General features: G+C 40.9%; 1 protein-coding gene across 2 annotated transcripts in view; it reads right to left on the reverse strand.

Moving 5' to 3' along the window:
* The window catches only part of unc5db (unc-5 netrin receptor Db), a 278,526-nt gene that overhangs the window by 77,636 nt on the left and 183,584 nt on the right, over positions 1–17,306 (reverse strand). For both annotated transcript variants that reach the window (XM_086030435.1, XM_086030436.1), the window contains exons 7-10: positions 11,016–11,180; positions 10,133–10,165; positions 9,047–9,232; positions 266–625 (exon numbers count right to left, since the gene is read on the reverse strand). In XM_086030435.1, the coding sequence (XP_085886561.1) occupies positions 266–625; positions 9,047–9,232; positions 10,133–10,165; positions 11,016–11,180 (744 nt within the window). The remainder of the gene's footprint in view (positions 1–265; positions 626–9,046; positions 9,233–10,132; positions 10,166–11,015; positions 11,181–17,306) is intronic.

Here is a 17,306-nt window from a genome sequence, read left to right on the forward strand (position 1 = left end):
ACAGCTTATTCAGGGTTGCAGGAAGTTGGCGGACATAAACCTTGCTCTATAAAATGAAGTCACAAACAGTTTGGTCTAGTGACCAAGCAGGCTGCTTGCAGAATACCTGGTCGTCTTATCAAGCGCGACACTACATCTGTTTGGCGCATGCTCATTTATAAATCTCCTGACAGTGAGATGTCGGTACGGTGTTGCACCATCTTACTGAAAAATACAGTCACCAACATCAACAAACTCAGTGTATGCTTTTAATGTATCTACTAACCAGTGTCGGGCAGCACCAGTCGTCCTCCAGGCTGACCAAACACACCAGTGGTTCTCAGTCTGTCTTTACTGGTGCTCAATGGTCCATTGAAGGTGAGTAGACCTTTCTTGCATCCATCTATTGAGCTGCAATAATCCAGGCTCAGGTCCCGTGGGAAGGTCTCAACAGGTGCTTTGGCGTGGAACTCCGCCTGCTCTGCCACACCATAGACCATAAATGAGCTCTGCACTTTTGCCTTTATGTCTGGCAAGGGGTCAAAAAGCTCTTTGTCTGCGCCATCCTGGAAGCACAAGGATGTGCTGTAAGTGCGTCCCACAGTTAAGTCTGGTGGAATAGAGGAGTTGAGAAGCAGGGGGTTTCCTGCAAAGATGGAAGACAGACAAAGCCGCCGATCAGTAAACATCGTAAACTTTAAACGTGCATTGCTTTCCGTGTGGGATTTTGGAGGGGGGTAGAAAGATAAATTCCCGATAAGTCACCAGCTGAGCATCAAATGTCTGGTTGCCTCGTGTAGCACTCAAGCTTTCAACGACGTCGATCAGCAGCACTTAAAAAAATAAATAAAAACTTAACTTTTACCATCAGTTTATTCTAAAATGTGCCCACTACTCACCTCCTGCTCAAAACAATCACAGCATCTATTGCAAAGTGTCAATGAAGAAAGCGGAGAAGCATTCTTCTGCCTTATGTAGTTACAAAGTAGCAGGTTCAACCAGACGTCTACTAATTGAATTTTGAATAGAAATCTATTGCTCTTATTCTACAAAAACTGCAACAATATAACATCAGGTTAACGTACTGTTCGTTACATTATCACACTTTGAATTTGCTGTTTAATATACTGCCATTTGTCACTAGTCACCAAATGTAATGATATGTCATAATCCTGTCTATAATGAAGATTAAAATTCAATGAAAATCATTTGCACTGTCCTGTACCCACGTTACTGTGCTGTGAATGTATAAATCAAACTGTAATGTATTGTTCAAGATTAGGCAAATGTCACTCTTGATTCAAATTGGAACTATATCATTATCAAACATTATAAATATACCAGATTTGTGAACAGTTATTTTCTTTTATTTTACACATGTTCAAAATAAACCTGTAATTGTAAGACTCTAAATATAGTCTGTTGTGAGTTCATCCCTTCAACCCTAGCAGGGGTGTGCAGCTCTGGTCCTCAAGGGCCGCTTTCCTGCCTGTTTTCCAGCTCTCCTTGCTGCAATACACCTGATTTAAATGATCAGCTCATTAGCAAGCGCTGAAGAAGCTTGATAACAATCATCAGGTGCGTTGCAGCAGAGATAAATGGAAAACAGGCAGGACATCGGTACTTGAGGGCCGAGTTTGGACACCCCTGCGAGTGGGCATATTTCCATGGTGACTTTAGCTTGCTAAAATGTGCTGTAATCTATCAACCAACAGAGTTGGGCATCTTACTCAAAATTTGCGGTCCGTTTATCGCCTTCTGCCTAGAGCCGGGGTACCCTTCCTCCATTCATGTATCCGCCATTTTGTCCGACTATTGTTTTAAACGGGCTTCCGTTAGCATTTCTGACTACCAACTTCAACAAACAACCACTAAAAAAACACAACAATCAACAACACAAAACCATGACACACAAAGAAGCAAAGTAATTTGAGACATGAAATTCACCTTAATACCCACATAGAATATACATTGCTGAGAATATTACATTCTTGCACTGAAACTGAGCTGAATAAATTCAGGTCCATATCCCAATCTCCTATGAAGATGCTCTGCGGAGCTCCAGCACCAATTGGAATGAAATGTCCAAGCAAGGAACGAGCACATCAGAGTTAAGGGAACACAACCTAGACAGAAGGTCCAGGGCTCGGAGCCATGGCGATAGTGTAAGATTTAATTACCTAGCACGCACAGCTTGATCTCCATAATCCATCTGCTGCAGTCAGCTCCTCTGGACACCCGGCTGACCTACTGAAGGACAGTGGGGGAGACAGCGGGAGGTCCAGAGGGGTCTAGGTGACTGCTATTTAAATGAGGGGAGCGCCCAGTGTGCACCCGAGAGCCTGCAGAGCAGTCTTCATCTGTGGTCATTAGATGTGACGATGCGGCCAAACAAGGTGCCAACTGCACCGCATCGATCTGGCAGACTCTGACTTGAGCTGCCCGTGCCCCCTGCCAAAATAACTGTGAAGTCACTGAGTCCTTCATGCCCAGCTGTTGTCTGGTGGGGGCTGCAAGGTGGGAGTCTAATGTTGTTTTATGTTCGTGGAACTCATCAACTACTGGAGGGATGATTTGTGATTTTGAGGCAGGTGTTTTTTCACACTCAATTTCCAAAATGGAATGTCTTTGGGAATGGGTGTTTTTTTTATTTGAATTGGTATTTTATAATATAATACTGTATATGTTCATTATTTGTTCATCTTCAATCTTGCAAAAAAAGCTAGGTATGTTCCTGTTTAGTGTACAGTTTTAATACTTGTAGGGATTCCAAACGGAATATTTGTAATATCGCATTTATTCTAATAGGATTGTCATGCTTTCCGACAGAAATTTAATAATGCATGGTATCAAGAATGAGACAATACAGAAGAACCTATTCTGTACCTCTGTTCCGTAAAAGACGGATGCTTCATGCAAACATAAAAGATGCATAATACAGTATCATTTCTAAGGAGTCTATTCGTGTCACCAAACCTGACAGTGGCATATTTCAACTTCTTTGCCAGACCTGCAGTCAAGTGGACATTAGCCCTCTGCAGCTGACATTCAATCAGTGTTGAATTTCTCCCCTCCGGTCGAGTGGAGACCAATCTGATTATCGCTTGGGTGTGCATCTTTAAGAATGCTGCGGCGAAAATGGAATGGCAGTGGTGAGACGAGAGAAGTAAATGAAATGTACCTCAGGTTGAATACCTTGAGGGATAGGTTTGGAATTGGGCCTCTGATTAAAAATCACTCACAGGGAGAAGAAATGTGCAGAGACAGGTTTAGGTCCAAAGACTCATTCAGCACACGGTCTTATATTTGCTCTGATAGCAAAGAGCCATCCGAAAGTATTTAGGGACTGTTAAAACGTTTTTTTTAGCTTTTAAGTAAACATCCTGGTTTCCACGTAATTAATGGTGTTTGCTTTTATGTTTTTCCTAAGCGTGGTACATTTTGATGGCAGAATGAGGCTACTGGGAAATGCATTAAAAACATTCTCCAGCGCAAATGTGGGTTTTAATAAAAGAAAACGTGGAAGCATTCCACATTTCGCCTGGCTGATGGAGTAGAAAATGGAAAGGAGTGATTGTGGCCAGTGGAGGGCACAGCAGGCAGGCTCTGGGGGGAGCTGGCCTATTTAAATAGGAGTGATGACCTGGCTCACACCACCTCCCACACTAACCTTACTTTTCCCCTCAGATCAGAGCGAGTGCGTGCATAAGGGTGGATTTCCCATTTCCTCTATGCCTATCATATGCTTTAAACCAGAAGTGCCAGGTACAGTACGCCTGTAAAAATATTCTCATTCATCCACGTCATTTCATTCTCAGGACATTGGACTGCTCACAACTGGACTGTTCTCGTTGCCTTAGAACAGGGGTTCCCAAGTGCAGTCAGGAGCCTGATAATGAGCTTGGCCATTTCAATCAGGTGTGTTGGAGGAGGGAAACATGTCAAACGGGCTGGATAGGGGATCTCGGCGACTGGACTTGGCCTTGGGCTTGGGCACCCCTGCCTTAGAAGATACGTTATATCGTATTATGATTCGTTAGCAGAGGTGGGCATTCAGCTAGAACCGTCCCGTCTAGCCTTTGCTGCTTGGATGAGAGGTAAAACATCTTCTAAGACAAGCACAACGGTACTAGTGTGATTGATACATAGCCCTGTAAATGTCAGATACAGTAACACAAATGCTGCTACGCTTGATGGAACCTCAGCAGTCACCCTCTAACATACTTTATTGCTGTGCGCGACAAAAATCCAACTGATGTTAACTGTCTCACATGCCACACATTTATCCATCAACTGTTTGGCCCAGTGCAATCTCCTGGAAGAGATGGGTTGTCTCTCAACCAAATGTGTGGTCTGTGGGGGGCGGTTTGGCATGGTGCGTGCATCTCTCTGAAATGGATTACCTCCCATTAAACAATAACAGGGGAGCAGATATGACAAAACAGAAGGACAGGTTCTTTCACTGATTATTTAAGTATAAATCCAAAGCAGATAGGGAGGCCTGCACAGCACACTGCTCAATGCAGATAAATGCCATCAATCAGGAGGCAGGCCCTGTTGCAAAGGGCTTTGATGATGATGCTTTTCTTCTTTTTGTGACTTTGGAGCAACTGGCTTATGCCAGTGCAAAGCTGAAGATGCACGTAAGAAAAATAAAATTCAGGTACATCACGGTGCCCTTAGGGGTTATAGGGATCATTACCTATAGTACCTTTAAACGGACTCCTATTTGATTTCTACACACTCTAAAAACAGTTGGGTTACTTCATTAACCCAATTTTTTGATTGTTTGTGTTCAGTCAAAATTCTGGGTTATTTCTTATAAATTAACCCAATTGTTGGTTCAAATTAACTATATATTGGGTTACATGCGAGTAATGTTTTATGTTGGGTCAAAAATCAACCTTACAGGCCCATACACATGTACCAGATGTACACTTTGATTAAGCATGAGTGCCGGCCATGACAGCCGCCGACATACTGCTCATGTCGACACACAGCATTGTGGTCACGTCAACAACACTTTTGACATTTGGATTTCTTCATTTATCACACTGCTTTGGTAAGTACTTCACACATTGTAATCTTTTGAAAACAAGTTGTTTGTAACGTGTGTGTGTTGGACAGGAAGAGGAAGAGTGCCGCCATTGTAGGATGTGACACTTCACAAGAACTGTGCGTTCTCCAAATAATGTTCCATATTATCTTTATGTGTTTACTATAATCCACAGGAACATTTCTATGATTACCAGACTGGTTCTGGTTACCTTGCTTGGAGATTGAAAACTGTTGAGCGCAACTCTCCTCAAGAGGTCAATATATCTCAACACATTGTTCAAGATGGACCCACAACTCATCACAGTCCGTGTGAAAGTGTGAGACAGTTGTCTGGTGATGACCGCAAGGAAGCAATGCTTGGCTTAAAGAACTGAAATAAATTGTATACCATGTTACAAATTCATCTATCTCATGCACTGATATGCATTTCTTGGCTGACAGCCAATCAGAGTGATTGACACTGACACCACTTTGCAGACTGCCGTTGGTGTCTTATTCATTCAATTCATATCTAAAAAGCGCCATGACACAAAATTTGACGCAATGCTAAACATCATTTTTTCATTTAGATTTGTTCTCACTTCCACCATGCTGAACAAAATTCTAGACACCTATGCATTCTACTTTATGAAACCATGACTGGGGACCACGCAACAAACAATGCCCTGCCATGTTAACATAGAGATATCACCACATAGGCTGGGATGAAATTTGGCTGCCTACCTTGTTACCATGTCCTAAGCGTGAGGGCTGACTAGTGGGCCGTACTAAAATCCATGGCTTAATTGAGCCCTTTTTTAGCCCATCATCCCCTACTGTTATTGTTGCTGAAATTATGTCAACATCAAGAGTGATGTGCCTGAAGATAAATACACAGTTTTTTAACTTTCACTTGTTATACATTTTTGGGGAAGGGGCAGTATCCTTAGCATTATAAATAAAATGAATAAATAAGTAAATAAAATAGTGGAATAACTAAATTATTTGCATTGTTTTGACCCAATTTCTTGTGTTCATTTAACCCTTAATTTTGGGTCAAAATGGAATAACCCAATTTGTTGTGCTCAATTAACCCTAAAAGTTGGCTTAAAACTGAATAACCCATTTTTTTGGTTCAAATTGACCCAAGTCTGGGTTGGTCCTTTTTTAACACAACAGTTGGGTCAAATTTAACCCCAAAATAGTTATTTTTGACACAAGTGTTTTTAGAGTGCAGCCTGGGAACATACAATACTTACCTTTGAATTCAATAATTAGCCATCGGTTACGGTCATGTAACCACGGTAATATATGCATTCATTATATACATGTATTACATAAAATATGATATATCATAATGGTACATGATTAAATTGCCTTGATATTTTATTACTGATCCAATGTTGCTGCCTTCGTTTTCCCTCTTTCTGCATTTCATGTGATAATCACATGATTTCGTTTTGAGTATCGCGTCTGGCGTTGATGTCATTTTCTGGGTGATGTAATTTCCCTTCAATCACGGCGCAAGGCACGCAGCAGCAAATGTCTGGGTGGTCGATGTCTTGGTCAGATCTGTTGCCGGTAGGCGATTTTTCAGTCCTTTAAAAGCATTATTCTTGCCCAATTTTCTGACCAGACTGATATGCCGTCAACTGATAGGTGTCACTACCACAGACTTGTATCATTTGAGTTACTCATTACCCATACAACCGGAAAAACGAAAAACCAAGAGGGAACTGGTGAGCGAGCTCATTCAACTTGTTTTAGCATGCTAACTGTTATCCACTAATTTCCTACCTGGTGGAAAGGGACTCTGACAGAGATTGTTGGGAGCTAGCACTAACAATGTTTGTCCTGAGGTAGTTTTATTTATGCCAATATCTACGCAATGTTATTATTTCCTTTGAATGGTTTTGAGTTATTGTGGTTTAATATTTATGCTTTTGCTTATTTCAATATTTGAATTGGCAGCTGACATTTGTTTGCCATTTAACACCTGATGACTGCACACGTATGGAACGTATTGATTATTGATTACGGTGCAGAACACATTCATGAATACTTGAACTTTGGATGTACGTACATTAAAGTGGAAGTCAACCCAAAGATTTTTTTTTTCAAGAATAATTTCCAAGCAGGCCCACTAGTTGATACAAGACATTCTGATAAATATTGTGTTTGTGGAATAATAAGTGACAAAATGGCCGCCCACAGTAATGGCTATAAACAGGTGGATTGAGCTGTTTAACTCATATTCAACAAACGGAATATTAATCAGAATGCCTTGTTTCAACTAAAGTGATCCCTCGTTTATTGTGGTTAATAGGGAAAAACTGCGAAGTAGCGGCTGACTTATTATTATCATTATTATTATTATTATTATTGTTATTATTATTTGTATTTTAAAGTTTTATTTTGGGGGGGATTTACGCCTCTGATTTGCCGTTGCGAACCCCCGACATGGTTCACACCCTTCTAAATACTTGTTATACAATAAATTTAACTTAATACAATAAATTAAGAATAAATACCAGGCTGCAGGTTGTGAGAGGAATGTGAGCTTCAACCGCGGCAGCGGACGATTACGACGGAACGTTCGCTAATTACTACGTTAAAGTTTTTATTTTTATCATAAAATTGACTTACCTTAACTAGATTGCCGTAGTGTATTTTATCCAAAGGTCCAATCCTGCACTTTTAAACGTTTGTCGTCGTCGTTGTTGTGCAAAGCGAAAGTAAAACGGCTGCTGTTGCTGCCGCTTCTACTTCGTTGCCTCCTTCTACTTCTTTTAAAAACCTTGACTTGACTTTATCTTTGCACAATAACATCAACAAGGTCCTTTGGATAAAATGCAACACGGGATTCTAGTTAAGGTAAGCTGTTTTAAGACAAACTTAAGACAAAACTAACAAAAACTTTCGCACTTTATTTGCCAATGTCTCGTCGTCTTTGCCGGGAGGCAGAGCGCGCTCTGCTCACAACTTGTAAACACAGCTGTTGTACTGTACTATCCTCTTATCCGACTTGACTCTGACTAAATGAACGGCACATTTGAATAATGTTATGAGTTTCCGAACAGAACGTTGTTCAAAAGTGCTGTTAGTTTGCTAGCGTGGATGAGACTAGCGAGAGGCTAGATGATGCGCACTTAGTCAGCTCACGGGATAAATCCACTTGCTCTAGTTGGTCGACCTAGCGCTGGAAACCAATCACGTGCCTTTTATGAGTGCCTGCGGGTACGTACAAAGTCACCTCATATCTTTGAAACGATGCGTCTTTCTGCAAAATGGCTGCCAATATGGCTGTGGTGTTTCATTTTTTAATTTGTTATGAATGCTTCTGAAAATCTGTGACACACTGATGGCGCGAAAGTCGAAGCACGAAGTAGCGAGGGATCACTGTATTGGGCTTGCATAGAACATATTCTTGAAAAAAATATGTTTGGGTTGACTTAAGTCAAATATTTAACTTAAATAATGTTTCTAATTGGTCCTTTTTCATGCAGGCCAGGTTCTTATTCCTATTCTTATCTTGATATCAAGGAAGTTGATGGTGAGCTATCACAGAATCCAACCTGAAGAACTCCAAACAACTACAATAGTCCTGCAGTGTGGTAGGAGGCGCAGTAGCCGGCTTTCTTTTAAGACATTCTACTGAAGCACTTACACTGAACATCCCTTACACCGACACATGTATGTGGCTACGAATGACTCTCAATCAGAGGGATCCTAGATTTATGGATTTAATTGATCATATAAACATTGTAAATATTTTTTTCTGTTTTTGGGTTATTACACTTGCATTTTGCATCATAAGCCTCGTGTCTGTGATTTAAACATCTTTCCCACTTCCTCCCTGAGCTGAACATTAGTTCTCTGAGGATAGCCTACATTTACATTAGATTAAATTTCCTTTGTTAATTACAGCATCTGTATACTAAGTATTAAAGTGTTACACTAGTCTAGATTACACCTTATAGGACAGATATTGAGTCCAACTACACCACTTGTTCCGACAGTGCACGCTCACCTTGTCTGGTGGTCTTGAAGTTGAAAGACTGAAACCCTCCGGCAAGCGCAGAGGAATCAATGACATCTACGCCGTACTCGCTCTGGTTCTTCCTGTACAGCATGATAGCCACTACCAGTATGCCCACAGCAACTATACCAGCTCCCAAGCCAGAATACAGAGCCACGTCATTGGAACTGTCCATACCTAGCACACACACAAAGAGACGTGCACAAACACACACACAAATAATAGCAGTTGAGACATATTTTTTCTCTTGTAAAGGTAAATCGCACACAAGAGAGCTACAGTATATTAGAGAAGCCATATAGAATGGGGAAAGAATGATAAGATGGAGCAAGCCCAATTGATTTTGGAGCACAGCTGCTTCCAATTTAATTCGTCGGATGTTATACTGAATCATGGAATATGATAACCCCAATACCCTTGAGACAGTGGTTTAGACCCAATACCTATATATAGGAAACCTACGAAGCTAATTAGAGATTGCGCGGGTAGAGGATATCCATTGCATAGGAAAATAAAAGGCTAATAAATAAAATAGAGCTGCTAGAGTACACACACATACAATGTAACCACTACTCCATCATTCAGGAAATGGGTATTCACAATTTTTATTCTGAGATAGCACACTAATGAAATCAGTCAAACTTACACCTGACAATCACTTAGTCAGGCATACTCATGCAAGTGATTGAAAGCCACAGGAAGAAGGACGGCGCTGCAAATTGGTCAATTTAACTTGTCTGCCCCAAAAAATTAAAGCCTATTAATCCACGACAACATAACACATGTCTTCTTGTCACAACCAATACATCTCCCAGCTCAAAGTAGAAACACAGCTGTGATGTTGTGGCTGTCATAAAGTCAGGGCACTGAAAATGATGGAATATGTAAGGAGCACCTGCTGGGTTAGAGCAAAGATGCTCAGATCAAGGTGAACTTAATGCTGGCAATTTGTTTCTCATTCCATCAAGTAAATACTGCACACACTGTAGAAATGTTCCTGCACTAGCCCGTGAATTCTGTGAATTACTGTTGGAAGTTGGGAAGATAAAGAAGGGAAAAAAAACACCAGGAACTCACTTTGAGGTTTAACGTCATGTAGCAGCTTTCGATCTGCAAAGACAGAGAGATAGAATAAGATGAAGAGGAGGGAAAGTGGTGATTAAAGTCCAAGTCTCTATGAAGTGACTATTATAGTGAAGTTACTCTGACAGTTGAGTTCACAGATGATGCTGTCTCCCCTTGCATCAGAGATGAAACCGGTGAGAGTCAGAGGTTTGCAATTGCCTCAAAGAAGGGGAACACAAGTCCAAAAACGACTTTGTACCATTTAAGAGAGGCGGTGAGTTGCATACTGCTTTTCTACGAGCCTGTCCACACTGAATGCAATATGCAGTTACCAAAGAATGAAAGCCGTTACGTTTGAACCATGTATGAACATTTCAGGTCAGTCCTTTATTATTATTATTATTATTATTATACTGTATTTATTTGTTCGTATTTTGTTTCAACAAACAAGCCAAATTAAGATGGCTACACTGCAGGTGAACGAGACGCACAGGTTTGCCCAACAAGTGAATAACCATCTTCTGTGAATAGCCATTCAACCATTTTCTGTGTTCTGGGGTGCAGCAAAAGTACCTGGCATGGGCCTGGCTTATACAGCTCACTGGCTCACTGTACGATTGAAACGGGCTCGGCTCATATTGCTGACACTAAGCTCATTTTCAGGCGTTGGACTCCACCAAGGTTGGACTCAGTAAAAAAAACATCTTACAGCCTACGGGATGAGTGCTGCCGTTACTATGCTCTGGGCATTTATGTCAACATAGTTTTCGCTAACACACATCTCCAATCAAGTCCGAATATTTGCCAGGAGTGCATAGGAAGATGATGATGGTAATGACTGGAAAGATGTGCGAAGATAACAGCTAATCATGCTGAGCGGTGAGAAAGGACTTACTCTGAGTACATTGCCCATCCGTGCAGTTCTCAGTGGCCTCTGAGCTCCCTTCACACATCTTGCCTCTGTGTTTGGGTGCTGGCGAGTTACACTCTCGACTTCTCTGTCTTTCACATTGGCTGCTGCATATGGTCCATTCACTCCATTCATTCCAGCCTCCATCGACTGCAACACAAGGACAACCAAATGATCAGTCAAAACAGCAGCGCAAAACAGTTTTCTGGGTATTACAATACTTGAAAACAGGCAGCACAAACACCTCACCAGGGAGTAATTAAATTAACTAGTAGCATGTCTCAATGTTTCTGGATCATCACCTTTATGATGCATGGATCATTGCAATACAGTTTCAAGTCTTTTCTATATGCATGGCCTGCTTTTCAAATGTGTTTGTAAATGAATGTTTGGTTAAACTTTCATTTTATTCACAACATTAAACCCTAACCCTAACCCAGTTCATACAAGTAGAGAGGCGAGGCAAGGGTTGGACTATTGTTGTATCGCTTTTTAACACTGGGATTATGTTGTTTCCTCCTTACAAAGTTCTTCGAAAAGTCAAATGTAATTCAGTAATAAGCAACTAGTATTTACGAGAAACTTTTAAAAAATGACAGACTGAGCACTGAACATACGGTATGTCATGAATATCGTAATGCAGTAGTTTTGTATTTGTTTTACATTTACATTCTATTCTATCGTCTATCTCAGCTAAGGGCAACTGGCGGCCCATGGCCCGCATGCAGCCCATAACCATATTTTTAGGGGCCCCATTATTAATTAATTAATAAAAATAAAAAATAAATAAAACAGTGGGGCCCGAAATACTCATGACTAGGTACTCGCAAATTCACTCATTTTTTTCAATATAATTTTTGTTCTATTTTGTGTTTTTTTTCGGTGGAAAATGTATTTTGGAGGTTCATCACATTTTTTTTATAGCGTTTTGGGGATTTACAATTTTTTTTACCCCAATGCCTTTCATTGGGCGTCCATTATACGTGGATTTTCGGTATTTGCAGGCTATGCCCCATGAATAGTTTTAAGTTGTAGTATCACCTTTTATCACCAGATGGCAGACAAGGCTTAGTTGTCCTATTCCTGGGTCTTATACTGTCCAATATTTCAACGTGAGCAGGCAAAATGTGAGCAGGCAAAATGTGTTTCAGCGAATTTGGAATGAGATGCAGAACAAACATTGCACCGCAATAATATTAACATTTTGGGTTGAGAACATTTTGAAAAAATCCATAATGGTTGTTTTGTTCTTTGCTGCGTACCTTTTGTGATCTTTTGTACATGAATTAGAATTGTATTATGAAGTGTGTATTCCTATGTGACCCACTCATGAAAAAACGCTGCCCCCTCCATCATGTCATGTCATGTCATCTTCCAAACCGCTTATCCTATACAGGGTCGCGGGGAGTTGCTGGAGCCTATCCCAGCCGTCAATGGGCGAAGGCAGACTACACCCCGAACTGGTCGCCAGCCAGTCGCAGGGCACACATAGACACTGTCACTGAGCGGGAATCGATCCCACGCTGCCCGCACACAACTCAGGCGTGTGTACCACTACACTATCAGTGGACCCCCTCCATCATTTAAATTGTCATTCTTGGCTCTATTTTTAATTTTTAAAACCATTACAATTTTGGAATCTAATTTAACTTTTTAAACAATGTATTTATTTGTTTTAATTTTAAAAGTTTCCTGCAGAAAATCCTTTAAAATTTTTACATTTAAAAGGGTCAAGTGTCATCATTGTTCAATCAAAAGCATGTAATCTCCAATCTCCATTATTTTTGTCTGAACATTTGGGTATTCACAATTTTTATTCTGAGATAGCACACTAAGAACATTTGGTTTTGTTGTGTTTCAGATAAAAAACAACTGAGGATTAATACATTCTTGCAATAGGACAACAACAATACTAATCTATATTAGATTTACTCATTGTAAGGTAAGTCTCTGTAAATTTATTTTGAGGAAATACATTCACAGATCACCGACTTCCTATTTTAACGTACCACATTGTCTCATGTCCGACTAATCAATATCTTTGAAGTTTCATTGAATGTATCACCTGGAATGTAACTATAAATCATCTAATCGAAAGAGTTCCACCCTTCTACCGTATTTCTCTACTTCTACTGAGTTCGTATTTCTGCTAAAGCATTACAGTCATGACTTGCCCTGTAGTCAACTTTTGCACATGAGAAGGATATGTTATCCACCATTAGCCATCTTTAGAGTGTAGCAAATAGGTTATTGGGTTTAGGCAGCCACAGTTAGAGCACAGAGATGCGAACTGGGCAGAGCACAAGGGATGTATTAGTTTCTCTCGGACGCTTCACAGAGACTTTATTCACACTTGAAAATGAATTCCCTTAAGTCCAACTCAGCAATGAAACCAATGGTCCACTGCAGCAACCTTTTCCAGTGGACTTGAGCACTTGAAGTACAACAGGACACAGATTTTGACACCCGATTTATTTTCACAGCTACGCAAACAAATGTAATTTTGAACCCCAGAAATAATCCATAATTATTTGCAAATCCCTTTGACTTGGTTTCAAATAAATGCAACCCAGGACAATTTAAATGGTGGCTCCAAAAGACTGTTCAGAAGATATTCTGATACCTAATAAATGTATTTTACAAGCCACTCATCCACTACAGCAGCATCATCAACAGAAGGGACAGAGTGTACAAATTGAGTGAGGCAAAAATGAAATCCATGACATGGGTATGAACATGGGCCCATTTTGTTGTGGACTACCAACAGGTTATAAAACAGGAAAACTACGATCCTCTCTTTATCTGATAAAGTTGTGCGTGTGCATGGACAACACAAATTGTGTTTCATTATACAACTTTACAAATCTTTTTAAAAATACAGTATAATTACTAGGGGTGTAAAGAACACCAATTTGAATTAGAAAATCAGTTTTGATTTAACCAAACCGAATCGAATGGTTACATTTTAAAATGTACTCTCCTTCAATAGTAGAATAGAGATATGCATCGTATTGTCTTTCATGAGAGATGCATTCCATGTATGAATCTGTTTGATGTTGCTGATGATTTGTTGTTTGATGATTGCAACTGGGATTCGATGAGCTGGCCGGACCACGGGTTGGACATTGGGGTCCACTGTCATTGAATATGTGATTTGAAGTTCTCCAAGTTCATCACTCAAATAGTCTTTGTACTGTGAGAGAATGTGTGTACTAAAATCAGTGTTGTTCTCTGGGGTGAGTAGATGTACATCTGGACTCATTTTAACTATTCCCATCGCTACGCATGCACGGAATCCAAGTAACGGTTGCACCTCTCGGTCCACTATGAAGAAAGATAGTGAGTGGTACTGACCTCTTAAACAGCATAACAGTGTGATTGTGCCACTAGTTTCAATTTTAGTACCTCCGTAAGCAATCAGGTGTGCTGCTCTTTTCTGCCCCAGAATCTTCTCACCATTAGTTATACGTTTCAAAGTATCCTGCGACATCACATTGCATCTTGCTCCCGTGTCGACTTTCACTTCAGTGGGTTTGCCGTTTATGTGAATTATGATGAATCCTTTGTCCTTCTCGTCAGTCAGAAAGAATACACAGTCAACATCCTTGTCATCTTTGACACTATCCACATGAAACGTTTCATCTTCATCAGATGTGGGTTGATCTACTTCCACTTCATGTACAAAACGTCTGGAAGTATTTCTGCTTGCATTGCTTTGGCAACATTGTTTTGACTTGCAGCATCTTTTGTAATGATTTTGTTTTTTGCAATTATGGCACTGTTGTCCGAAGGCTGGACACTTTTCCCTCTTCGCTGCGTGACTACCCCCACAATTGTTGCACTTTGTTATTGTTTGTGAGACAGCTTGGGGTTGTGATTCGTACTTCTTGTTAGAAAATGGCTTCACTGCATCAACATTTGTAGCTTGCGTGGCTAGCGTTTTACTACTTTCCTTTGTCATCTCATGAATGCGACAGATTGTGATTGCTTATGTAAGGGTTAGCTCACTGTCTCGCAACAAGGATTTTCTCAAGGAATCACTGGTGATGACACATACAATGCGGTCACAGATCAGTTTGTCAGCTATATCTCCAAACTGGCAAGTTTTAGCCTTAATCTTCAAATCACTGACAAAGGATTCAATACTTTCACCTTGCCTTTGGTTCCTTGAGTGAAATTTGTGTCTTCCCATCGTCCCGTTGCTTTGGGTATTGCATATTTCACGAAATTTCCTCTTTAGACAGTCGGGATCCTCCCTTGATTCAACCTTGCTTCCGGGGTGAGTATCGCTCCACCGTCACCCGGCGCGCGCACCTCAGCAGCATAGACGAATGAGCACTCCCGCTCGATGGCCTCCGGTCCCGCAAGATTGAGGTGAATATAAGCCTTCGTCATCTCGGGCTTGTCAGAGTGCGCCGCAGCAATAAAAATGTCGTAGTCCCTTTTGAAATTGCGCCAATTGACTGTAACATTTTCGTCAAAAACAACAGGATCTGGCCTGCGAAATCCTTCCGCCATGACGTCCCCGGAAAAAAACGACAGCAAAATATTGTCCCTCGAATTACTCACAGGCAAGAGGTACGTACTATTCTGACACCATGTAGAAACTTGTCCATTTCCATGTGCAAGTCAAGGATGGTACTGTCGATGAACAGAACACTCGTTTATTGTAAACAACATCAAACTGAGAGAGGGCAATAATGCTGCGTATGTGCTTCTGTAATAATAAAAATTTTATTAATAATTTTCGGATAGTCCCCGCCCAAATGTTAGGGATTCACTTGACTGTCGAACACGTCAAGCCTACGGTGACAAACTACAATTAACCAAGTAATCTCATATCATACCATGATGTCAATGTCATACCGGACGTTGCGACTCACAGGATCTTCGTACGCTTTACGCAGGGACTGAGAAGCACTTGTAGCCGCATTCACCATGCATGTTGCTTACTTTTTCCTCGTCATTCATCGATGTTTTGCCAAAGCCGAGTGAATATACAAAGTTAATATAACAAGTTTGTTGAAGCATCACGTTTTTGACAGTAAGGATTATCTGTGGGAGAAGACTGCCGTTGGTTGAAAGCAGGCCGAAGTGGTCAGCACTATTTTGCATTGTCTATCGTGATTAGCTTTGACGCTAAGCAAAGCTATCTTTGTCATAAATATAATATGCTGTTTTATATTGTATGTCTGAACTTTTAGTTCTACGGTGTGTTGGCATTTTACGGCGTTTTGCTGAGCAATAAACATCTGTAAAATGAACTGAAGTCTCGCATCCAATCAATGGGCGGCATAACAGAAGAAAAACATAGATATTTATAGTTAATTATGTTGTGTTGTGCAACATTGGTTCATGCGGTTATGCAAGGTACACCAACATACATTGTAAATAAAGAATCCTCAATATATTTCATTCATTCATTCATTATCCATACCGCTTATCCTCACAAGGGTTGCGGGCATGCTGGAGCCTATCCTAGCTGTCTTTGGGCAGTAGGCGGTTTTCACCCTGAATTGGTTGCCAGCCAATCGCAGGGCACACAGAGACAAACATCCGCACTCACAATCACACCTAGGGGCAATTTAGACAGTCCAATCAACTTACCATGCATGTTTTTGGAATGTGGGAGGAAACCGGAGTACCCGGACGAAACCCAAGCAGGCACGGGGAGAACATGCAAACTCCACACAGGGAGGCCGGAGCCGGGATCGAACCCATGACCTCTGAACTGTGAGGCGGACGTGCTAACCAGTCGTGCCGTGCCGCCCCCTCAATATATTTGAAAATAAATATGTTTTGCATTTTTGTAGGGGATCATTTTGACTTGGTCATTTTATAAGTAGCTTGCATGCTGAAAAAGTGTGAGCACTCCTGGTGTAAAGGATATCACCACGTCGACTCAGAAACAATACAAAAAAGCAGTGTCAATAACTACAGTTCGGCGCTACTGCCATAGGTGCAACTTAAAACTTTGCTATGCAAGGCAAAAAACATTTATCAACAACACCCATAAATGCTTTGGGTCCGAGCTCGTCTACAGTAAGATCGACTGATGAAAAGTGTTTTGTGTTCTGACAAGTCCATATTTTAAATTGTTTAGGAAAATTGTGGACATCGTGTCTTCTGGGCTAAAGAGGAAAAGAACCATCCGGACTATTACGGACGCAAAGTTCAAAAGCCAGCATCTGTGATGGCGTGGGGCTGTGTTGGTGCCTATGGCATGAGTAACTTACACATCTGTGAAGGCGCCATTCATGCTGAAAAGTACAGACA

This window comes from Filicampus tigris, chromosome 5, assembly GCF_054856515.1.
Source record: "Filicampus tigris isolate MCC_2025a chromosome 5, RoL_Ftig_1.0, whole genome shotgun sequence".
Classification (NCBI taxonomy): Eukaryota; Metazoa; Chordata; class Actinopteri; order Syngnathiformes; family Syngnathidae; genus Filicampus; species Filicampus tigris.